Source organism: Clarias gariepinus, chromosome 19 (genome assembly GCF_024256425.1).
Source record: "Clarias gariepinus isolate MV-2021 ecotype Netherlands chromosome 19, CGAR_prim_01v2, whole genome shotgun sequence".
Lineage (NCBI taxonomy): Eukaryota > Metazoa > Chordata > Actinopteri > Siluriformes > Clariidae > Clarias > Clarias gariepinus.
The window spans coordinates 14,101,951-14,127,005 of NC_071118.1; the positions used below are offsets into that span (position 1 = coordinate 14,101,951).

The 25,055-nt window shown below is 36.6% G+C and overlaps 1 protein-coding gene across 3 annotated transcripts in view; it reads left to right on the forward strand.

The window, feature by feature from the left end:
- Positions 1–7,888: 7,888 nt before the first annotated feature.
- btc (betacellulin, epidermal growth factor family member) overlaps positions 7,889–25,055 on the forward strand; it is a 35,685-nt gene continuing 18,518 nt past the window's right edge. The window contains exons 1-6 of one of the 3 annotated variants that reach the window (XM_053479205.1): positions 7,889–8,214; positions 11,398–11,499; positions 13,120–13,237; positions 13,367–13,513; positions 15,228–15,352; positions 23,567–24,950. In XM_053479205.1, coding sequence (XP_053335180.1) covers positions 8,175–8,214; positions 11,398–11,499; positions 13,120–13,237; positions 13,367–13,513; positions 15,228–15,351 — 531 coding nt within the window. In that variant the 5' untranslated portion in view covers positions 7,889–8,174 and the 3' untranslated portion in view covers position 15,352; positions 23,567–24,950. Of the gene's footprint in view, positions 8,215–11,397; positions 11,500–13,119; positions 13,238–13,366; positions 13,514–15,224; positions 15,353–23,566; positions 24,951–25,055 lie in introns of those variants that run through there. The other 2 variants (XM_053479203.1, XM_053479204.1) reach the window with 2 other exon arrangements.

Here is a 25,055-nt window from a genome sequence, read left to right on the forward strand (position 1 = left end):
TACACTTCCCGTCCGTGCCGTCCCATTTATCCGGGAGTGCCAAAAATACATCAGAAGGAGGGGGAGGGGGGGTTGGTGCGGCGCCGCGGCCGCCGCGACGGGAGACCGGCTAGCCGCGCTATCCACAGCCGCCCGGAGATCCGCGTTCTCCCGGCGGAGCTCCGCGACCTCGCGGCGCAAGGCCGCGACGTCTCGGAGGTCCCGGCGCAGATTAGCGATCTCCCCGGTTAGCGTGTTGATGAGCTTGCTGTGCTGATCAACCACATCGCAGAGGTGCGCGTAATCCGCTGGGTTCACCGCGGAAGGCTCAGTCATTCTGTCAAGAACTAACCTGAGATGACCAGAAGACGTAGCTTTAGCGGTTAGCCCTTTGTAGCGTGAATGGTAAACCCAAACGCGGATGAAACACGAGTAGGCAGGATAATCACGCTTTTAGTCTAAGGACTCTCACAGATGGGGAGTAAGGGAAAGACACAATCTAACCCGCGTCCTATAAATACACACTCGATCAGGAATTGAAACCAAAAAGGTGAGTACTCACAGTTAGGTGTAGGAATCCGACGTGGCATCGGCAAAACTCAATGACTGAGCGAGGTGCTATGGTTTGTTTACCTCTTTTATACTTCCTGGTTTGCGACCGCTTAACTTCCGGGTCCTAGTGCCGGTCGCGTTCCAAGTGTGCATGACACAAACTCTCTTACAGCATGCTTACAGTGATTCTCTAGATATCAATTGTAGCAGCTTTGAGGTAATAAGAATGATTTGCATTAAAATATTGTGATAATTTGTGATAATCAGCACGTTACAATTATTATTATTGTCATTATTTAATAAACCTGGCATTGTGTATTGTAACCAACTGTTTATTAATTGCTTTCTTTCTCTTTTGGAATTCTTTTGGATAAAAACTTATTCTAAATGCATAGCCTAAATGTAACAAAATGCCTACTAGCAGTAATAGTAGTAGTAATTATTATTATTATTATTATTATTATTATTATTATTATAACTATAGCATACAAAATAATTAATAAATGCTAAATTTATAAATAACCTATTATAGTTTTGGAAATGTGTTTTTCCGACTATAAAAGGTAAAAGTAAATAAGTCAATTCAGCATCTTACGGTTTATATACATCATACGGATTGCTGCCCAATGACAGTCTCTGTCTACCCTTACGCTTCCATCCACCTTGAGCTTACTTTTTCCTCACCCTATAGGATAGACAGATTTGGACTAATTTTCAGGTTATTTATAAATAAAGCATTTCTGAATTAATTTATAATAAGTGTACTTAAATGTAATCTTTTATCATTATAAAATAAAAATAATTATTATTAATATTTAATAAACCCGGATTTGTGTTTTATGTTTACTGTTGACTAACTGCTTTCTTCCTCATTTAATAATAATCTCAATAATAATAATAATAATAATAATAATAATAATAACAATAATTACTACAATTGATAGCTAGAGAATAACTGTAAGCATGCTGTAAGACAGTTCGGTGTATTACACTTAACAATCCATAATAAATAGGATAATAAGATTCATTAACACGTAGTGGGAAGCTTACTGTTCTTCTAAAAGGAGTCTGTGTACAAGCCTGTGGGAACAGATTGCAAAAGCGTGCGCACAGAATTATGAATTTGTGGGTACGGATTATTAAACTGAAGGCACAAATTACAAAACTGTTGCCACAGATTTTTTTTTTTTCTTCTCTAGGTGACTTCCAGGGCTCCATAGAAAACCACTTGTTAGTGAGAATTTATTTTTATTTTTTAAAAGGCACAGAGGTAAGGTACAGAGAACCAAAGATTGTGATTTCTCAGTATAATGATGGTGTGTCTGGACAGTGATGTGGATTATTTCTGAATTATACTAAGATTCAGAATCCACATGAAAACACCATACTTGAAATCAACTCTACACCTTTTCTCTGCTTATGTACTTGCAGGTTAAATTGTGAAGTAACGCACATCTGAACAACTGAGCAGCTGTTGTTGAGCAACTGGGAATGCAGTAATGGGGTTTAATGTATTGATTAGTTTGTGTGCAATTATTATTTTAAAATGTAGCATGAACATCCCAAATAAACAGTTAGGTACACACCTATAATTTATTGCTAGAAGCATATTTGGTACAAAATGACAAGAGAAACTGACAAGCTCCGATACTCACTCACTCACTCAGTCATCATCTATACAGCTTTATCCTGTATACAGGGTTGTGGACGGGGCCCTTAGAGCACGAATCAGACTGGCGGCAAACAAATCCAACTAGCCACCAAACGTATTTAGTAAAACATACACGAACAAACTTATGATAATGCTTCTGTGATAGGACCAAGTTCACAAAAACACAGCCTATTGATGAGAAAAGGTTATAAAGCTTTACAGAACTTGGAAAGAGTTTGTACATGTGACTTCATGTGACAAGTATTTATAATGATATGGTAACTTCATATATTCAAACTGTATACGCTACCAGTCAGAAGTTTGGAAACAGAATCTAATTTCAACGTCTTTTTTGATTTCTTGGTGGGTTTCCTCCGGGTACTCTGGTATTCTCAGACAATCCAAAGACATGCAGATGAGGCTAATTGGCATTCCCAAATTACCTGTAGTGTGTGACTTCACGTGTGAATGTTGACCATTGGTCCTACCACGGTCAAAAAAAGGGAAATAAATACAATGTTAATTACCACTGCCTCCACAGTCCATGGCTGGACTACAAAGGTTACTGGATAGATGATGGATGAATTACAATATGTATAACCATATAACAGTTCTACTTCCATGATATGAGCAACAGCACTCTGGTGCCATCTAGTGTTAACACGGATAAACATTGAACTGAAATCCAATGGAACAGCAGTGGACCTTTTAAAACTTTGAACTTATTAGAGAATGTTTAAAAGACAATGGGTGAACAAACCTTTCACACAGTAGACGCATATGTTGTAGTCTGATCTTTACCTGGCAGCAGGATGTGTATGGCAAGTAAAAGCTGTCTAAATGGGTGCACCATGACCGGGAGCAGGCTGTCGTTTTGGTGGGAGGCTTCAGGGAAGTAAAGGCACAGAACTAGATTTTTTTACACACATGCAGTCAATATTGCTGAAATGTATTTATTTTTTTTAAGTAGTTTTTTCCAGTGTACCACAGACACACTTTTTTTTTTTTTACTATGCAAAGACAATGGTTTTAGAGGCTTTATTGCCACAAATGACAAGTATCCACAGTAATGTCTTTCTATATTTTTGCTTCTGCAAAACCTTATACATAAAACATTGCATTAATGTGGAAGTAATGGGAATTCCCTAAATGTTCAAAGACCATTATCGGTAAAAAAGTAACTGCTGTCTTGAAGTGTTGTTTAATAATGGATTTTTGGGGGGATCTCGCATGCATGTAAACACCTACATATAAAATGCCCAGTTGTCTCATGGTATGATCTTGTCCAGTACAACTGCGGTTATGGCATCCATTTTGCCTGTTGCTGTACTCCTAAAGTCTGATTGCCACATAAAATCTCACACACAAGACTGGAAAAGTTAAACTTGACATTTTACAACAAACTATGTAGATCACATCAAAACAAAATGTTGTGATTCAGCAAACTCCAAAAATCCTGTAAAAGCTGTATCATATCAGTTGAACTGGCTGAACTTTATATCCATGTGTCTGTCACAAATTAAATTCAGAAACTTGAGCAAAAGAAAAAAAACAGTCATAATCAAAGAATGTCTAAGAATTTGAATGTCTAAGGAGGCAAGGTCAGTCCAGCATTGAATGGGAATATAAGCAGTATCAGATTCCTGTGTGCTCAATTTATAATGCGTAATGTTTACACTGATTGTTTATAATATTCTGTTGACTATAGTTGTTGTAATTATTGATGACAGTGATTCTGATCATTTAACTGTAAATTCTAGATGATGAGTTGGAACCTACAACACTTTGAAAAAGATGTAGTACGGGGAAAGAAATGCTGTAAAGCAGAGATGCCTACAAAAATAATTCAATAAAATGTTGCTCCATTAGAAATATTATGAGTCAAAGCAAACAGTAAAAACTAAATGAAGTCAAAAATTTTAGGTGAATTGGGCAGTTTTATATGAAAATTGCATCTATTGCATGTACTAGGTAATGCAGTTAGTCTGGAAGTGGCTCCTCCAGAAACTTCTCTCTAATGCTTCACCAGCCACAGCCCAGGCCCTGCTGCAGAGATCTAAGCTACTATACTACTACTATTACTTCTTCTTCTACTACTACTACTACTACTACTACTAATAATAATAATAATAATAATAATAATAATAATAAATTATGCCACAGTTTGTTTTGGTTTACAAAATTGATTAGCCAAGTAACAACTCACAAGTAGTAATATTTAATATAACATCATTGTTACATTTTTCTGTTCGCAGCACTTCACTTGTCTCTGATAATTACAATTATGCTGCTGTACTGAATATCAGCATTGCTGCATTACCTAGGATAACATCACAGCCATGCCGCCTTTTCACTATAACAGCACTATTGCTCATCTGATTATTTTCATTTTTTTAAATAATTTTTCAAGATTAGTTTTATCCTGGTTGCTGTCCATTGGGCATATTTAATAAATAATTTTAATAGATTAAGAATTTTAATACTATGGTCTTTCTCAGTAAACAAATAAGGTTTATCTCCAGAACATAATTCTTTTCTCTCTACAAAACTAGCATGAGCTGATGCATGATCCACTGATGGGCTAGCAGTTTAATATCTTAATATTTAATATAGCGCTATCTCAATAGTGGATTCATTATGACTGGACTTGTTCATATGGTGCTGTTTGGTTTTAGGTTTATCCTTAAACAATTTAAATAAAATATATCATTGCATATTAACAAATCAATTATACCATGAACTGTGCTTTTCTTTAAGGAATAATAAACATGTTGTATTCTGTAGGCCAAAATGGGTAACAGTGAAAACTGAATTGAATCGCACTTTTAAATTAAATGCCAAGTTTCTATCCTTTTAATCCATGAACACACGCCTGCCCGTCACACAATATCACAGTATCTTTTCACAGGGGGCGTGATTCAAAACAACACACCTAATAGCTTTGTATCTTTGCAAGCAGTTTGGAGGTAACCGACTCTCATAGCAGATCTGATTGAGAGCCAACTCCACCTCATTTCCCTGATGATCTACTGTCCTGCATGCCTTAGCCGTTATTCACCCAGCCCAGGTGAGGTGTTAACTGCACTGGAACTGTTTCAGAAGTCAAATAACACGTTACTCTAGTATCCTAAGTAATTCTCAGAATACTGTTTAATTTTGTTCTCAGCACCTTAAATTATCAAGAAACCTAAGATGGGCCTGTATGATGACTCTTTCCTGGTCCATGATATTTTTATTATGATTTTACCACAATTATCTTTTTATTAAAGAGTCTGTGGCAGACAGTCACAGCAAAGATACCCACAGCGGCACAGTCCGTAATTGTCTACTAGTCCTGAAAATTTTAAAAGGCCGTGGCTGATGTTCTTGGTGTAAAGAGGGGGAGTGTTATTGGTACATAGGTTATTAGTTCATACATATTCATACATGCATGCATGTCATTGCTTAATTCTTGCAATTTTTCCTGTGTATGTACAAAGTCTGAATAGGACATACTGTAATGTTTCATAATAATTTTAAACCTAAATGTCTTTTATAGTACAAACAGAAATATCATTAAATTATTTCAGTATACTGTTGAACACTGAACAATGCAGCATGGGTAAAAAAAACAAAAAAACAAACAGTGACTATTTTTTCTAGGGGCAGCACGCTGACGTAGTGGTTAAAACTATCAGATTGCACTTCCTGGGTTCGATTCCCGTCTCGGGGTCTGTGTGCATGGAGTTTGTATCTTCTTCCTGTGCTTTGTGGGTTTCCTCCGGGTACTCTGGTTTCATCCCATAGTCCAAAATCATGCAGATTATGCTAGTTGGCGTTCCCCACTACCCTGTATACAGTGTAGATTATGAGTGAATGAATGACTACTTTCTCTAAATAAAGTTAGAAGTAGTCTTTTCGTCCACCAGGTGGCAGTGTTTTCAAATTGTAAGTCAACATATTGAAATTGTATACAATAATATTAAACTGTGACTTTAATGGGATAAAGTAGCTGAAAGTAGTGCTGCAGCAAACCACTTGGGCATTTACACTTGTATATGTTGGCAATCCCATATACAAATCATATCATAAAAGCATGTATATCTGCAGTCGCTTAATAGTTCAGTCTGGTTCCTCTCAAGGTTTCTTTCTTTGCCACCATCACCCTCGGCTTGCTCATCAGGGACTATCTAATAATTTTGATTCATACACATTCTTCACATATTTTTTTATACATATTTCCATTACTTTTAATTGTGTAAAGCTGCTTTGCAACAATGACAATTGTTAAAAACGCTATACAAAAAAATAAATAAAATTAAAATGATTTAAATGTATATACATCTTATACTATCTTACCTATAGCATAAAAAGTATGTAGCAAAACCTTTTTTTTTTTTTTTTTAATTATGGATACATTGCTATGTTTATGTTTATATTTATTACGTCTAAAATAGAATAATTTGAGAACTTAGACTCTGTAAATTCTGTGTACTATTACAAAGTTTTGATTGAAGTTTTCACTCAGCTCAGTCTAAAGAGCTTATTGTGTGTTGTAGAGACCAGGAATGGCTTGTTTGTGTTACGGCCGTGCCAACTTAGGTCTTCTCCGTCTCATGGGAAAGAGCTTGGGGCCTGCTGGTTAAGCTACACAAAAACACATTCTAAGCGGGCAGCTCAGGGCAGCTCCATATCTTGGCTTCATTAACAGGCGCCATGTGGCTGCAAACATTTCATACACTCATCCAAAATACCTGCAGTGTCAGAGCACTGCAATGAATGCAGGAACTCAATGTATTCATTGTATTTATTTATTAATATACAGTAGGAGTAGATTAAACACTTTGGGATACACTACACTGCTCACTGCACCCCAGTAAGAATCTGAAAGGAATGCGAATTGGCAAAGTAATACAGAAATTAACCATGAAAGTACATTAAAATAGGGCAAAATGTGCAGGAAAAAAAGGATCTACTCTTGATCTGCTACTCATTATTCATTGTAATTATTTATCAATATAAGAGTAAATGGGTGGCACAATGGATTAGTTGTTAGCAGTATCACCTGGCACCTTCAGGGTCCGGGTTCGATTCCCACCTTTGTGTGCATTTGCTTGGTGGGTTTTCTCCATGTACTCTGGTTTCCTCCAACAGTCCAAAGACATGCAAATTAGGCTAATTGGCGTTCCCAAATGGCCGTAATGTGTGTGTGTACCCTGCGATGGATTGGCACCCTTCTCAGGGTGTACCATGCCTTATCACCTAAGTCTCCTGCGTAAGGGTCAAGGCCCCCCTGCGACCCTGTATACAGCATAAATCGATATAGACGATGATGGAGTAAATTATTCTTTTTTTTGTAATGGGGGGAAAAAAGAATGTACTATTTCCAAGAAAGTACTAAGTGAAATTTAAATACTAAGTATATTTGATACTCTTGAGACCTGTCCTACAATGTTAAGTTTCAGTTATATTACATGGTGTGTGTGTGTGTGTAAGAGAGAGAGAGAGAGAGAGAGAGAGAAAGATTTCAAGATGAATGTTAAAACCATGTAACATACAAATAAAACAACGTCATAACTTTACATACCGATGTTATTAGAAAATAATTATACCGCATTCATGTGCAGAATGTCGGAGGATTTATTAATAGCTCGGTGGTGGGTGTGTCCAAACCCGTTCCGCAGCCCCGCCCCCCTCTCCGTGAGAAACCCAACCTGTGTGCGCGTGCACGCTGCGCTTTGCACTAGGCCAGCTAGCTCGGCTAACATTTACCTCAGGTCAAGTTCACCTAGGTAACATGTAAAATATTACTTATTTAACTCTAGGGTTAGCGCTGTTTAAAGGTACGCTGTTAAAGTTAGCCTGGGGGCTGAATTAAGTATCCACGCAAGTCATTACTGGACTTCTTATGTAAAGAGAGAGAGAAAGAGAGGAAGGAAGGAAGAAAGGAAGGAAAGAAAGAAAGAAGTGACCCAAAAATGAACTGCTGATTTAGAGTCCTGACAAATGACAGATGGATAAAACACATAAATTGCTGCTGGGGATTTTTACAGGTGAGAAAATCTGAACTTCCTTTTTTTTCCTCAGAAAAATTTCTTAAACGTCATGTGAAATCATTAAATAATTATTGAATTTATAAAACGGCCTAAATGTAACGTTAAACACAAGTTACTGTATATAACTGCTAATCCAAAAATAATACTGTTGTTTGACCTGTATTAGATATAGGTTTGTCTAAAAAATATATAATCTGGTAAAAATATGTAATCTGTTAAAACTAAAAAAAATGAAAAATTATAATAAGATAGAACATTGTGCACTAGATAAATAAATAAATCAGTGATAGATAAATAATAATTGCAGATTTAGTTGACCATTGACACAGGTTAGGCCTAATAAGATGTAGCTAGCAATTATAATTAAATGTAAAAACAAGTCAAAAATGCAAAATAAATATTGTATAATTCTGTAAAACATAAGAATATACAATACTATGAATGTTTAGTTATGCTGAGTGATTTCCCAACAACATACTAACAAAACCAAATAAACATTATGTTTATATACCGAGATCCTGTTTAATTCCACATTCTGGTTGGTCGGAAAGTGTTGATTCTTTTTCTAACAGCAACTCTAAGAATAAATTGCTGTTAGTAGCTTAAATAAAACATTGTTAATGGATATTTGCCATTTTTAGTTATTAATGCGAAATTTTTAGTGCCACACTAATGCACTTATCCTGGCATTTAACGAGTGCTTGGATACCATCACGGTAAAAATATTTCTCAGTTCACCGGGGAACTCCCAGGAACTCCTTTAATGGCCCAAACATGTGCAACCAGCTTGGAGTAAGGTCAGGACTGTACGGGGATGTGGCATTAACTCCCAGCTGAGCTCCTGTAATGTGCAAGTGGTGTTCATGAATGAATATGTTTGCATTCTGTACTCTTCCGAAAGTTATGTGCGTCAAGTTATCCATCAGTTTTTAAGGATCAGGTGTTCCATAGGAAGGTTTACAGGAAGACTGCAATGGGCTTCAAGCAACTTGAGCCTGGGATCGTTGTTCACAGGTCTACAGCCTGATTTAAAATGTTTGCATCAGTCAAATTTTTTTCTCTTTAAAGTGTCTCTTCACTGTGCTGTGCTTTTGTAAAAGTATTTTGTAGAGGTCAATTGGTTTTACGCCTTCATGCACAAGAAATTTCATCACATTTCATCACATTGGTTTGATAAATCAGTAAACTCGTATTTTACGTATGAAGGTTTTTCACTCAGTAAAACAGCGCTGACCCTTATTTACCTGTATGCAAAGGTTTTTGCACAACCTGAATAATGAAAAATGACACCATAAGGCGAAATGTAGTAATTTTTTTTTTCTGCAATATTGACACACTTGCACAGATCAGCCATAACGTTCCATTTTGTGCTGTCAAAACAGCTGTGAGCCATGAGACCTCTAAAGTTGTGCTGTGGTATCTGGCACCAAAACTTAAGCAGCCGGTCCTTTAAGTCCTGGATGGTGTGAGATGGGGCCTTCATGGATAAAACTTGTTTTTTAAGCACATCCACCGATGACCAATTGGATTGAGACCTTGGGAATTTGCATGGCAACTCAAAACCTTTATTTCTTTGCCATGCTCCTTAAATCATTCCTGATCATTTTGATGATGTAAATGTGCATATTATGCTGCTGAAAGAGACCATGGCCATCAGGAAATCTTGTTGTAATAAATGGACCTGGTCTGGAACAATGTTTAGGCACGGTACAGTATGTGCTACATTTTAAAGTAAGATCAAGGTAACGCCAGAACCCAAGGTTTTCCGCAGATCACTGTATTTGCTGGTTGGATTTTTTCCCAAAGTGCATTCTAGTGTTATTTGTATCTTAGGTAAGCAAAACGTACATATCCACTGTCCACATGAATAAAAAAATCAGACAAGGCCACCTTACAACATAACTCCGTGTTTCAGTTCTAATGCTCATGTACCCATTATAGGTGCTTTTAACAGTGGACAGGAGTCAGCATGGGCACTCTGACCAGTCTGTGGCTGCGTAGCTCTATATGCGTCAAGCTCTTATGCACCTTGTGTCCTACCACCTTTGCATCATAGCCAGCAGTAGCTGGGATTTTATCAGATGGGAAAGCCTTCACCCTCCAAAGACCTCAATGAGTCCTGGGTGCCCTTGAACTTGTCACTGGTCCATCAGTTGTCCTTTCTTGGACCAATTTTAATAGGTACAAACCACTCCATACTAGGAAAAACCTGCTATTTTGGAGAATTTGCTCCTGACAAAGTTGCTTATATACTGTACTTAAACTTGCCCATTTGTCCTACTTCCAACATATCCAAATTCGAAAACTGCCTTTCCACTTGCTGCTTAATATTTTTGCACCTCTTGAAAGGTGCCACTGTAATGAGATAATCAAGGTTAATCAATTTACCACCTGGTGGTTTTAATGATCTGAAATTAATTGTCAAATTAAATGTCAACTTTAAAAATTTTAAATCTAATGAGAATACTTTTCCTGAAGTTTAAAGTAATAATCTGTTATTTTGTACAATTGAAATTGATCTCCAATTTCCTACAAAATACCAAGGACTTCTGTGGTGTTTCTTGCTCATGAATGAGAGCAGTAGGGAGTGGTGCTGTGTGGGCGTGTAAAAGTGTGTAGCAAAATGAAAATGTCTGCTAAAAACCCAGATCAAACTTTAAAAAAATAAAATAAAATTACCAAAGTAAATGTAGCTATAAACCGCTAAAGATGACATGCCTCAATCAGTGACAAAGTGCTGTGAAATAAAAGTAATAAAACACATAGGGCCATGCATTTATGGAAAAATTGTTAAAATTAATCCGGGGTGGTAAGAGTGACTGCACCCAATCATTGAATATTTGCGTATTTTACATAACTAATTGCAAGACATTTGATTTAAAAAATGCTGAAGCTGGCAGAAACTTAATTCACCTAACAGATTCACAAATAAAATAAATCAACTGGTGTTTTCCTTTTATGCAGATTTTGCAGGAAATGTGCTCCCAAAATCTGATTTATTTTATATTATTGGAGTTTGGCATATATTGAAACATGTATTGTGACTGCTGCTTACTTGTTATTAGCTGTTGAGAATGATACCAGTCTGTCATTTATCTTGGATTTTCAGATATTGAGCTTAGTATTTATATGGATAATTGCTTACTCAGTGTGTCACCTGTAATTTTTTTTGCCCCGTAGTTGCCCTATGCAAATATTCTTTGGCTGAATGGAATACTACGAGGGACACAGCAAACAAAACTGTGTCCTGCGGTCCCCATGACAACAGCAGCAACTGCACAGGTAAATGTCCTGCTCTTGTTACCTCCCTGTTCATTTGCAATCATCTGCTCCAGACCAGGAGCATGTGACACAGAAATATACTCACCTTTTACTGCTGATCTATTTATAGTTATTTGAAGGTAAAACATAAAATGGTTAAATATTACTTAAAAAAAGCCTAAACTAGTCATTAAGCTTAAAATGTCTGTGTATAATTTGGGCATCCACCTTTTATTTCAGTCAATGTTCATGTTTTTATGTTGTGTTAGTGTTGAGCAATCAGCGAAATCACAGAACATGTGATTGAGCTCTGTTTGTATAGATTACTGCTGTTTGTTGCTAGCGAAGGACTCCTCACACTCAGGTTTATATTTAAAATGTTATGGTTGTAATAAACTTTTAATGACTGTGCTGCTGATACTGATCTGTGTGCTCAAGTTGGTTGGCCTTGCACTCTCTGTTGTATAAAACAATGATAAATATGTTTTGTCATGTTATTTGTATTACAGGGAGATACTGTAGGTTCAGTGCTTTGCTTTGATCAGTAGCTGATATATACTTTCAGTAGTTTTTGTGTAGGTTTACTTCATGTGGTTTCACCTGATTTTGTTTTTGCATGAATGAGATGATGCACAATAACGGACCCTTAACCAATAGAAGTACTGGCATTAATTTGTGTGTTTTATTTTAGGTTTGTGTGAAATTAAACTTTACCGTTTGACAGCAGTTTTTTCTGTAACTGTATGTGGTCTTCATATCTAATCCGATGTTACACCCATGTTAAATTCTACAAGCAAAAATGGGAGAAACAATGAGTCAATTTCACTTGTGGTTAAAAGAAGAAATGGAGGAAGCAAATGTTTATTGCTGATAGTGCAATGCAGTGTATTAATATTACATTTTTAACTACTAAACAAACAGCAACAGAATATATTGTATAACGTATACGCATGTAGATGGTTAGTCTGAGTTAAATGCCTGGTCCTATTCTAAAACCAACAGCACATTACATCAACACTGCTTTTCACAACAAGGACAGAAGCAATTAATTATTTAACCAGGAGTTAATGTAGATGGTTTCCTTTTGATTTTGGAATGACGCTCTTGGCACTAATGTAATAAAAATTTTATACTAAATGATAGTTATTTTTGCACAGGATTCACAGAAACTAAAACATTAGAGCTACCAAACTAAGAGGGGAAACTTTTTTTTTTTCCTGTCACCAAAATGCTTTTAATGAGAGTTGGGGCTGATCAGCATTTTGGCTGCTGTATGCACTTTTTTATGACACTAGTGATGTCATACCTGAACTGATGGCACAAAGAGGGTCACCTGTCAGGGATCACGTCATGTGTATAATATAATAGCTAGTAGACCTACAGTACAATGAGCTCAGCCTATTCTTTAAAGCCGTGGTAATCCCATACTGCACCATTCAACCTGTGGTTCTTCAGTATTAAAAGCTTCAGGTTTCAAATTTTCTTTCCACATTAACATACAAACCACAAACCAGTCTCATATTTAACATAAAAGAAAAATAGTAAAACGCACATGTCGGTTTTACTTTCACAGAGCAGTGCCTGAAATTCTTTCATTTAAATCCACTTTGACGTCTCCATGTGCTTTTTTTTTCTGCACAGATGTAAAGGATGACCACCAATGGAGTGGACATTTCTCTGAGTGTCCTGATAAATACATAAATTATTGTGTCCATGGCAGCTGTCGTTTTGTGCAGGAACAGAACACACCCACCTGCAGGTGAGTCCATGATTTGGGTCTCACATTAGAACAGATTTATACCTGAAACCCACATAGTTTTATATGCTACTGTTTCTGTGATTACTTTGTGCTTGCCGAAATGCTGATCTCTTTCTCCTTATGACACAGGTGTGAGACTGGATACATCGGTGCTAGATGTGAATATTATGATATGGGCTGGCTGGTGGGCGAACAGAGGGAAATAGTCATCATTAGTATTGTATCTGGATTGGTCATTTTCCTTCTCATCATTGTCTTTATATGCGTCTGCACACAGTGAGTCCGTACACAGCAGACATTTCTCTATAATTCAGATTTTTCTGTCTTGTTATGTACTGTTTACTGTTTCATTTTATCGTCAGACTTTAGATTCTGGGGTCTAAGACAAAAAAGGTTTTTGTAAAACAATGTGTATATATTTAAATATACTGATTTGTAGCTTTTTTTTTTAACAATTGTATCAATTTTTATTTCAAGTAATTTTTTTATTCTTATTTTAACATGCACATAATTGCAATGAGAAGTATAAATAGCATGGTATCACATACCAGTAAAAGGTGTGGGGCAGGATATAATTGGATTAAATGTGGCCAGGATTTATGTGTAATGTAAAGAATTCATGCAGGCGCTCTCAACTTAAAAATCCCAGTTAGTCCACATACTTGATTTAATTCCAGCTCTAAGCACACCGAGACTGATAACAAAAGCTGTATAATGCTGATTATTCAGCTCAGGGCTGTTGGGAACAGGAACATACTGTCTAGACCGAGCTGGGATTAATTACATTGTTCATACGGTTTACATTCCAAGTTATAAGCATTAAATCAAATGCAGAAAGTGACATGTTTCAAATAGCTAACAATATTAGAATGAGTCTTAAAAAAAAATCAGCTTTGCAACTGATGAATCAGTAAGATCTTACTGTATGTGTTGCTTATTTACACATAATATGCTTCTTACTGATCATTCTATGCATTATTAGAATGAAATGCATCTGTTTGCCATTTTTTTGCATTTTATTTAAATATATATATACATACTCAATAATTATACATCTCACCTGCACAAAGGAGTCCCTTATTAAATTTGTGTTAATTACCCGGATTAATAATAAAAATACATTTTAAGAAAGCTCTTATACATTTTATTTACAGTATGTTGCAAAACATACTGCACCTTTGTTTGCCATTATCAACAAATTATAGACACTCCACAGCAAGCATATTATTTTTCACATTCTGTGTAAACTCTAGAAAATGTTGGATGTTAAAATCCCATAAAATTGGCATAATCTGAAATACTCACATAGCCCCAACTTGCACCAACAACCATGCTACGTTTAAAGCCACAGAAACATTACTCGTTCCGTCATTCTGTTGAATGATAATGAGTGTAACCTGACTCTTGACTTCTATTGTGTTTCTATTACTGTTTATGGGGAGCACAATATTGGGACCTCTGGTGTTTAAACAGTGCAAACACATTAGATTGTATAGTTGAGGAAATGCTGAAATAGAAATTGCATATCTTCATTGCATATAATTTATTAAAGTAAGTCCTAATTTATTACCCTGCTAACCATTAAGATAAAATGCCTTATTTTACCAGTATACATGTGGTTTAGATGAAACAGGCCATGACTTACACGTACAAAATGTTATATAAATATATAGAAATTCATGTGGGGTTTCCTCCAGATACTCCGGTTTTCTCCCACAGTCCAAACACATGTAGGTTAGGTTAATTTGCGTTCCCAAATTGGCCGTAGTGTGTGAATAAGTGTGTATGCCCTGTGATGGCTTGGCCCCCTGTCCAGGGTGTACCTCGGCTCGTGCCCTCCTAGGAAAGGCATCAGGCCCCCCCCGGCTGAATACAGAATTAGGTGGTATAGACGATGAGTGAGTAAGTTTATTTATAATCATATGATGGAATAAAATCAACATAGCTTTGGAGCCCATTTGGTGTAATTTCAGTCCTTTTTTTTTAGCAGAAGGCTGTATGGAAAAAAGAGAGGAAAACAGAAGAAAAGGGATGAAAGAGAGAGGCTGAACACACTAAACACAAGTGACGCTTCACCTGCCGTCGGAGATGTGTCTGACACAAACACAGTATAAGGTGAGAATTCCTTTCTCAAATACACATGTCTTAAGGCCATAAGAACTAGACTTTTGTATCTGTATAGAAAAGACAAGATTACTCAACATGCTATTGCTACCTACCAGTTATGTGAGTTTTTTAAAAATAGAAACACTGTTCAGGTAGATGACACATTCTTCAAAAATATCTGTATATGGGGCATAGGAGCAGTCACAAATCCTTTCGTGATCTCAGCTGTGCCACTCATTCATATATACACCACAAATGGGAGAAAAAAAGGCCAAGAAATGAGAACAGCTGTAGAGATGGTCTCTTATTAAATCAATAGGATCTTCACTAGATTTAAATTATACTGTATTTACGCAATTGTTAAAATATGTGATCCATACATATTGCTTACAACTCTTACTGGTACTGACTGACCAAAATTCTGGTTTGTCGGGGACCAAATAATAAAATCCTCAAAACGAAAACACAAAAATCCGTAATCACCAAAATTTCTTAAATTTGCTTGCTTGTTTATGCACAAATGAGTGCACCATCAGCTCTGCCATAAGCTTTAACCTGTTGTGCAGTAATTCTGTGACTTTAACCATCCTCTCCACAAGGCATATATCGCTGACTTTGTAAGCTCAGTTGCAATCCTTCTATTAGATGAAATGGATGGAAGCACTGTCTGTGTTTCCATACCGTAAATGGACAATGAATGTGATCCCCGGTGAGCCATGTTACAGCTAGAAGGCACTGTTTCTCGCTCTAAAAGGAATTCATGTGCATGAAGTTAACAAGCATGTCTACTGTGGTGAAGATTAATTTCATATTGTGCACAAGATGCCACTCCACTAAAATACAAGTGTTTGGACCACATAATAAAACTATTTAAACATTTCCCTACCAGAAGCGCTTGATGAACTGCAAGGTCCACCTTCCACATGCTCCAAGCATACAACATAGCATTCAGTCCCTAAAAATTGGGGTGCATTCTCACTAGGCACGGTTGATTTTGTACTGAGATTTTGGGTAAGACAGATGGCAGTGATGACATATTCTGATTAGAATCCACTTCCGCGTTCAGATACGATTGGCTTTTGGCAATCATATCTGATTTATCCCCTGCCCGAGCATGAATGAAACAGACTTTGGGATAAATTATATTCGGAAATAATCTCAGGTCCATACTTTGAAGACACGCCCACTCGCTGTGAACAAGCTGTTAATATTAAAGAGGTCCTAACATGCTTTTTCAAAAATTATCTTCCATGCAGTGTGTCATGTAGCTGTATGTGAACATAAAATATCTGCACTATCTGTGACGCTGACAGTGCACAATAAATTAAGTTTTTGTCTATAAAAAAAGATTCACCTAAACGAGTCGTTAGCAAATCTATTTTTACTCTGTTACGGATCCATGTCACTCTGTAACATATTTGCATAATGTCCGCCCACGTTCTACGTTGCGAACAGCTTGCCCGCCATCTTACAATTAACGTTACCACAGTCTTGTTAATTTGACCAAGCATTCATGCCGGGTTCTCTTAAACACAAAAAACAATAAAAACGAGAGAACACAGAACTGTTTATTCTCCACCATTCACCAAAACTGAACTTAAAACTCGCAAAGTGGCAAGGCGCATGCGCACTTCGTGTGTGTTGATGCATTTTTTCCCTCTGTGCTTGCTGTAGCTTCTACGTAGCTTCTACGGCAAGCCTTGAGGGGAAAAATGCATCATCTTCAACACGTGAAGTGCGCATGCGCATTGCCCTTTTCCTGACCTGCCTTCAAAGGAACAGCCGGGAAAGAGCAGGGGGGGGGGGCGGAGTAGTAGTAACAGTGCTGCCATTATTTGTTTGGACGAGAGAAGGAGAGATTGCTGTGGATCATTTTCTTTCGAAGATTTTTTAACCGGATTATCTTTGACTGGACTTCTTACCCTCTGTCATCGGCCTCCCGGACTTTATTAACCCCGGTGAGACCGAACCATACTCGGATAACACACACACAATAAACATGGACTTCGGACATTTTCCACTCACTCGCGTTCACATACACATACCGTTTATTTTATGTAGTTTGTAAATATTGTTTATATTTTTGTTTGGTTGTGGTGCACCTTTTTCGTTTACTTTATTTAGTTTTGTATAATACACGTTTGCTTTATCTACTTGTTTGTATTTGTCCTTTTTGCTCACCGGCCTTTTAACGCAACACCGATAAAAGATAAAAGAACTCTCGATTTTTGTAGCCACAGTTAATATAAAATTACACATATTAAAATTTATTATTTTTCACATATTAATACTGTGTAAAAAATTTACACAGTAAAACCGACGCCATCTTTTCTACAGTATGTATTGACAGGTCTCCAAGGTCGTCATTCAGTTATGGTAATGGCTCACGGAAAGGAGGGGTTTAGACAGACTGAATCTTCAAACGAGTCTCACACGAGTCGTTCACGAATTATTTAGAAATGGGGTAAAATTAAATCTATTTTTGGAAAAAACTAAAGTGTTTTTTGACCTTGCATACATGTAAACCTGTTTTAAGAGACTCATTAAGCAATAGTAGCAACCTTTAAAATGGCATAATAGGGGCACTTTAAAATTAAAAGACCTACTGTTCATTACAACTGGATCTCAAAAATCTCAAAACCCTGCTGTTACTTAAAAATAATTTACATCATCTGTCCAATCAGATTCAAGAATGTAACTGCACTCTGGTTGAAAACAACATGGACTTACCTGGCTGAAAAAAGTGTCACCTTTTCAGAAGGGTCAAATTATTGGGCTGCATCAAGCAAAGAAATAAAACTACAGAGATTTGAAATTACGGAAACTGAGTTTAGAATCTTTCAACACATTATTGAAACCTGGAGAGAGAGAGTTAAACCTTCAACTTTGTGGAAGAAATGTGATAGGAAAAAATAAATGGAGGTCGTTAAATTGGCTAACTTTAGTACAAGAATTTACATAGTAAAAAAATGAACAGTAAAAACCATAGCTGTTTAGTAGTGAAACTGAGAACATTTTCATATGTACAGTAAGCATTTGATGAGAGCTCACAGGATTGGGACTAAACAGCTGTATGGCCATAAGAAAACCACTAGTCAATGAGACTAATCAGAAAAATGCTTGAATTTTCTAGGCATCATAAGAAATTGGAGCAATGGAAAAGGTCATTGACTGGTAAGAGTCCAGATTGACCCTATTCCAGAGTGAGGGGTGCCTCTGGAGGCAGTTTTATGGTCTGGGGTTGCTTCAGTTTGTCAACATTCAGTTCCGCAACATTATATGGCAATAAAATAAAGTCAGCTTATGTCCCATCCATGGAGTTTTTCTTCCCTGATGCCGCTCACATTGTGAAAAGGTGTTTTTGGGAGCATAAGGAATTATTTTTACACATAAACGGGTCACCACATTGTGTGCTGTAAGCAAAGCTAAAGATTTGTGAATCTTGGAGTTTGTGGTGTAATATACACCAGGCAGGGTATATTACAGGAAAACATGTCAGGAGTGATATAGTGATATAAATAAACTAAGCTGACATGCTTAATCTGAGTATTTATGTTGCATGATGATAATGCAAAATTAAAAATGCTTTAATCTACCATCCTATCTGTCTCATAGAATGCTATCATATTTATCATTTTTATTTATTTATCTGAATGGGGGAAAAACAAGTAATCTCCACTGCCAAGTCTAGTCCTTCTCGTATCCCTCAAATACTATTGACCAGGTTTGGATCAATGCCAAAATTCAAGGTCAGGCATTTTAAGGGGAATTTGAGACATGCAATTTATTAATAGAATACCCTTTTTTTTATTCCAGTTTGTGTTTATGTAGTTGAACACAGATTAATTAATGCACAAGTGAATTAATCAGTGTGAAAATTGGCTTCACATAGGTCTCTCACTGGATGGTTTGTGCATATATACAGTCATATTTAAAACTTCGTACCCCCTCTCTTCATTTTGTAAAAGCATAATAAGGCCTTGTGGCATTAAATTTTTGGATAAACAAACGTGCTTTGAACATCCTAGACGTTTATGTTGCGTTTTGTAGTGGCGCTTGATTGCCTTCTACACCGGCGCTCGTTTGTCTCTAACGTCACCCTGCAGCCCAAATTGTAGTTTGTGTGTTAACCTATGGGGGCAGTGTCGGGAACTGGATATGAAAGCCCGCTGCTACTGGGTTCACTCTCTGACTGCACAACGTCGGATTAAAGCAGTGGTTCTCAAACATTTTCCGTCATTCCCCACTTAAGGTGGGGGGCGAATTTTCAAACCCCACTTGTCAACAAAATGATAACGAAAACGGCCAAGTTTACTATTTATTGAACTATCAATTTCTAAACCAATAAGATTAAATAACACCAAGTTCAAAACAGATAAAATACATGTGCAATTGTTATAACAGGCTTACTTCGTCACTTATCTAGAGCTTTCTTTCAAAGAAGTCGAGTGGCTTATTAACTTGACTGGGATGTCTCTAAGTGTCTTCCTAATTTGTTGGGTCTCATGCTGTCTGCTGCCAGCGGTTTAAGACACAAAACACACAGAGGTCTCTCCTCTGCCCCCACCACCCCCACCATGAATCCAAGTGCAACATAGGCTTTATCATGTTTTCCTTTCGGCTGGCTTTTTGGTTGATTAGGCTGATAGTGCTAAATCACCTGCTTATTTGTGGTCCATGTAACAAATGTATCCATTGACGTTATTATGCTCACTACATACAGTACGCTACTGATCCGGTGTTATGCTCTAAAATGCATCCCCCCCTAACACACACACACACACAAACTTTTTTAAATACTATATTAGAACATTAATTCATAGGTTTGTGGTTTACAAATTACAAATTATAACAAATGAATTTAATTATAAAATAAGCAATATAAGAAATGTTGTAATGGGGAAAAATATATAAATTATATATATTTTTTTATATACAACATGTATATTTTTATATTGCTTATTTTATAATAAAAATCGTTTCCTATAATTTTTCACCACAAACAATATTTATTTAGTGTAATTTGTGATAAATAATTTGTTATTTGTACATTGACAAACCCCTGCAAAATAAATGTGCCATAAAATAATCATTTTTGGGGATTTGTATTAATCGTCTTGACGAGTGTCACGTGCCTAGGGTTAATTATAATAGTAATAATATATTTGATAATAATAAACCTTTGAATGCATGTCCTAATATAATAATTGATGGAGATTATGTAGGGGGCGATCCGTGGCAGGGGGGCAAACGCCAGACTAGTACTGCCTGATAAAATATGAATTTTTAACAAAAATACAGAAACATCAGCATACACATAGGAATAAATGAAACTACCGAATGTTTCCTTATATATTGTTCCTCTGCAATTAACATGCCGACGTTAAACCGTTATTGTTGCACTATGTTTCCACTTTTTCTCTGTTGTTATTTTAATTTACTTGTATTAATAATCCATTTCTTTGTGTGTCATTATTTAGTTTCGAGTGTCCGATAAAGAAAATAAAGATTAAATAAATCAATAAAGAAAAGCATAAATTAGAATAGGTACTTTCCTATTATTTTCCACTAATTCCCTCCCGTTAATTGCGCCCCACCTGTCATGTCTGTATTCCCCACTAGTGGGGCGCGCCCCACACTTAGAGAACCATGGGATTAAAGGAAGTTTTTTTGTGGTGTATGAAGAAATGCGAAAATTTTCGCGCAAGTTTTTCAACAATTAATTTTTTTTTTTTTCCTTTTCCGCATTTTCCTATGTATAGCATGTATCCAAAAAAATGGGATATATCCGGTCCTCCGAAGCGTAAAATGAACGCGAAGAAAACGAACTAGAAGCGGTTTCCTTGCGTTCGTTGGGTTTTGAACGCCAAGAAAAAGCTGCATGCAACGTTTTTTAATGCCGTATAAACGCGAAGCCGGACAACGCACGTCACCAAAGCCGTGTGAACACTCTTATTGACTCCTATGTGTAGAAAACACTCGCCGCTTGATCCGTGCTCACCGGACGCTACAAACGCAAGAAAAACGTTCGATTTTAACGCCCGTTTGAACAAGGCCTAAGTGTCAAATCATAGCAGGTGTTAATATGAGTCAAATGCAAACTTAGAAGAATAAAACGATATAACTTTTTTTATTTAACAAATAATAAAACCAAAAAGAAAAACCTGCGGGCAATAATAAGTACCTACTTACTGCCTCCACAGGATTTAAGAGGTTGCAGCCAGGTGCTAATAATCCTCAGTCGATGAATTGGTCATCAGCAGGTGTGTTGACAGTTTTCTGGTCTGGAGCCTTCAGGTGTGGGATAACACAGTGCCAAGGGGAAAAAGACATAAGCATTGGTCTTAGGGAAGCAATTGTTATTGCATGTCAACCTGGAATGTGTTATAAAACCAATTTCAAACAATTTGGAGGTCAATATTCTACAGTGTGAAACATTATTGACATGAAAAAGATTCAAGACAGTTGTTTGTCTTCCCAGGAGTGGACAACATACCATATTCACCCCAAGGTCAGACCATACAATACTCAGAGAAATACAAAATGCAAGATTTACTGTACATCTTAGACATTAAAAGACATGTAAGCACAACTGAGGTTTACAAAACTGCATCTGAAAAAAGCACTTTGGCCTTCTGGAACACTGTACTACGGACAGATCAGACAAAAGTAAAGCAGTTTGGCCTTAATGACCAGTGCCATGTTTGAGAAAATCCAAGCAACATTTCAGGAGAAATACCCCATACCCACTGTCGAGCATGATGGTGGTGGTGGAGTGATATTTGGGCTTGTTTTGCAGCCACAGGACCTGGGCACCTTGCAGTCAATAAGTTGACCATGAACACCTCACATTGTGAAAAAGTGTTTCTGGGAGCAGAGTATACCAGAGTATTCTAGAGGCAATGTGAGGCCATCTGTCCGACAGCTAAAGCTTGGTTGAAATTTTGTCATGCAACAGGAAACTGATCTGAAGCAAAATCAGTAAATCTATACCAAAATGACTGTAAAAAATTTAATAATCAAGGTTTTGGAATGGCCTTGTCAAAGTCCAGACCTCAAACGAACTGAAATGCTGTGACAGGACATTAGGAAAGTTGTGCATATGAAAATTCCAAAAATCCTTAATAACCCAAGGTTGTAAAGAAGAATGGGCCAAAATATCTCTACAATGATGAGAGACCGATTACTTTATGATCGAAGTTATTGCTGCTTAGGGTGGATCTACAAGCTATTTTAGGTAGCTACAATACTTGGTGGTACTTGGTATTGCTTTAATTCTTTTTGACCTTATTGTTAAATAAATAATGGCATTGTGAAAAAAGTTGTGTGGTATTTGTTTGAGGTAGTATTTGCCTAATATTAAGACCCACTAATATTAAGAGTTAAAAGAGGGGATACTAACTTTTGAACACGGCTCAAAAAATTCTGATGTCGAAATAAAGATTTAATACATGTAAAGAAAAATATTTTAGCTTTTTTTTTTCAGTTTCGATGATTACGGTGTACGGCTCATGAATGATTGTCAGCAAACCATTTACTTTTGGCACAGTGGGCAGGGGCTAGGTCCAGCTGGAAAAGGATCTGCATCCGCATGAAGCCCAACAGCAGACGGAAGTACGAAGTGCTTTAAAATCTTCTAGTTAATGGCACTGTTGACTTTGGTCTTGATAAAACTTGACTTGATTTACAAAAGGAAATGCAAAATGTACTTGTATTTAAAAAATTTTGAACCACTGAACATCAGTCCAGTTTTTTTTCTCCTAAGCTTCTGACGTCTCTGGTTCAGTAGTGAGACACTTTATGACAGTCTTCTTAAGTCTGCGGTCCTCCCTGTTGCTTGTGCATCTTTTCCTACCACACTTTTTCCTTTCATTCAATTTCAGTCAAATGAGTATGCTTAGAATACAGCAGCTTCTGTAAGATACCCTTGTGGAGGGTGTTGATCATGTTCTGGACAACTGCCAAGTCAGCAGTCTTACCCATGCATGTACTGAACTTGACTGAGATGTACACAGTATTTATTCTGTATAAGAAGTAATTTAAACATTCTTACATTTTGAGATACTAGATTTCTGGACAACTTTTGTATAACAGCATGACTTTTTGTTCCATTTTTGTTTTTACTTCCTTATTGAAGTCTAATTTTGCAGCAAGTTAAAATGGGCATTGTTTGTATTATAATATTAATACAATCAAACTTTTTTCTTTTCTTTTTTTTAATAGAGCTGAAAATCCAGTCTACAGGGAGTTCTCCTGCTGGACAGGAAGACATCCTGCCTAATAAGTGAACCTGAAGACTATTAAATGGATCTAAGCATGTGCACCAACTCCAGGTTTTACTTTCCAGTATACTTCAGCTGCAGTCAGGAATGATTGCAGAGGCAGGATGATAATCAGCAAAAGACTAGGCGATATGTACTTTTTCCAAGCTGTAACACCAGCAGCAGTATGTTTTGAACGTCATGGGCATAGCATCAAGAATCTCTGTCCACTGTTCCACAAGCCAGATTTACAGATGACTAGAGCTGTCAACATGGAATGGATCTGTTTTTCTGTAGAGCCCCAATGACAATTTAATAGCTGGTTATATTACACAAGAGGATAATTTTGTATAAGAAAGGTTAATGGTTTGCGATTAAAAAGAAAGATGTGTAAATATAAAAGTAAAAAAAATAAAAATAAAATAAAGATTATTAAGCCAAATTAAAGACCTTTTTACTCATTAAACTGCCTTTAAATTTAAATGGTCTTCATCTGGCAGATTCCTTTACTTATTTAGAAATACTGGGTAAAGCACTGGGTGGTTTTTTTTGTTTGTTTGTTTGTTTTTTGTTTTTGTTTTTAAATATGTCATTGCAGTGTAAGGAAAAATCGCTAAACTCTTTGGCGGCAATGTGCAATGAGATTATGAACGCATCATTCAAAGGCAGTTATTGTACCTCAGAATTAAGAAATCAAGACGGGCATTCAAGTCGAACAGAATAACAGAACATAGTTATCCATCCAACCATCTTGGCAAGGATGGTCATTTATGGACTTATTTAAAATGATGGAGTCTCATCATCTTACTGTGCTTGAAGACTTCTGTAAATGGTCAATTTTACTGTATGCAAACATTCACAAGAAATTTAATTCCTGTTCGACTTAATTGCCTCTTCATGGTTATTGCAATGTTTAATGTCAAAGAATATAAATATTTTTAACAAATACATTGATCTATTTATTGCTTGAAATGATATATATATAAACTGTATTCTGCTAATGTAGTGTTATTTGCTGTTGTTTTACATAGGTTTAAAGTTCCAGTAAAGTTTTAGTGTAAAAAGATTAAGCATTTGGTGCTGCTTGTTTGCATTGACTTGTATTACTTGTTTTCTTTCACACCACCAAGTATCAGCAGCAGAAGTGATATGGTTGTTTTAAATCCTGCTATTGTTGGAGAGAAAAAGAAAAGAGTTTGAGGTTTGCAGATGCCACACCCATTTAGAAACTAGCTTTGGTATGTAGTTTCCTTTTTAGTGAGGTGCATTAACCTGTCTCGTATCTGTTATCTTGGTTAAAATATGCTCTCATCTTTGTGAGTGGTAACAGTTAAACGTCATAAACCAATTTTCCAACAGTCTTTGCTATAATTTTCTGTTCAGACAGAAAAAAACATTGTCTATAGGCAAATTCCCCCTCTGTTTGATTTAAACTACTGGTGGAGGACCAC